Genomic DNA, 922 nt, shown 5'->3' with positions numbered 1-922 from the left:
ACCGGCACCTGCACGAGTACATGGAAATGTGCAGCATGAAGCGAGGCTTGGACGTGCAGATGGAGACGTGCCGGCGACTCATCACCCAGTCTGGGGACAGGTGAGCTCGGGGACCGGGATACGTGCGCTCTGGGCGAGGACCGGAGGCGGGGGGGTGGAGAGCGGGAACTGAGCACGGGGTAGTGCTCGTGCCCTGGAGTGGCATGGGGACAGGGCAGCTCCCGGTGGACTGCAGGCGGGTCATGGTGCCACCTCTCCAGGGATGGGCTGCCCAAAGGAGTCTGTTCAGACAGGTGAAGACGGGCATCACTGCTGAAGAGAGGAGCTGCTGCCCTTGTGTGGGGACGCTGTGCAGGACCCCACGGGTGCGTGGAGCCAGGGTGGCTCCCGGCTGGGAACCACTGTGGTGGGCTTTCACTCAGCCCCCAAGTTCCCCCAGAATCCTGGGCAGGCTCCTCAGGCATCTCCCCCAGTCCTGCCCGTGCTCTGGACCTCTCGGTAGGTGTCCTCTGGGACACCCTCCCCAGCACCCAAGGGGTTCCCGCAGACCCACACGTGCCCCAGGGGAGTGAGAAGGGCACTTCAGCTTCTCTCCTCCTTGCTCTGGTGTCCCCTGCTGACCCCGAACCAGGTCTTTTCCCTCCTCCGCAGCGGGTCGGTGACCGCTGCCCCTCACTCTTCTCTGCAGAAAGTCTCCTGCCTTCACCCCGGCCTCCAACAGCGAGTCAGCCCCGAACGAGGAGAGCGAGGAGTCTGACCGTGACCCCCCCAGTGACGCTTCCATCAGATAATGAGGGAGGCCCCGCTCCCTCTGAGCCCTTTCCTGGCACGGGAGTGCCTGAGCCGCCTCTGGGAGAGACTGTCAGGGACGTGGAGCCGCTGGTAAACATCCGTTGCCCAGGCTCGCTCCCGTTTTGGGGTG

General features: G+C 65.1%; 1 protein-coding gene across 1 annotated transcript in view; it reads left to right on the top strand.

Moving 5' to 3' along the window:
• The window catches only part of IFFO1 (intermediate filament family orphan 1), a gene marked incomplete at its 5' end in the record, with an annotated part of 4,021 nt that extends 3,230 nt beyond the window's left edge, over positions 1-791 (top strand). The window contains 2 exons of the mRNA XM_010161262.1: positions 1-100; positions 689-791. The exon at positions 1-100 is cut by the window's left edge and continues 4 nt beyond it. Coding sequence (XP_010159564.1) covers positions 1-100; positions 689-791 — 203 coding nt within the window. The remainder of the gene's footprint in view (positions 101-688) is intronic.
• Positions 792-922: the final 131 nt, after the last annotated feature.

The sequence above is a fragment of the Eurypyga helias genome, unplaced genomic scaffold (genome assembly GCF_000690775.1).
Source record: "Eurypyga helias isolate BGI_N326 unplaced genomic scaffold, ASM69077v1 scaffold33170, whole genome shotgun sequence".
NCBI lineage: Eukaryota > Metazoa > Chordata > Aves > Eurypygiformes > Eurypygidae > Eurypyga > Eurypyga helias.
The sequence above is the reverse complement of the archived record's forward strand: the minus strand, read 5'-3'. Positions and strand labels throughout refer to the sequence as shown.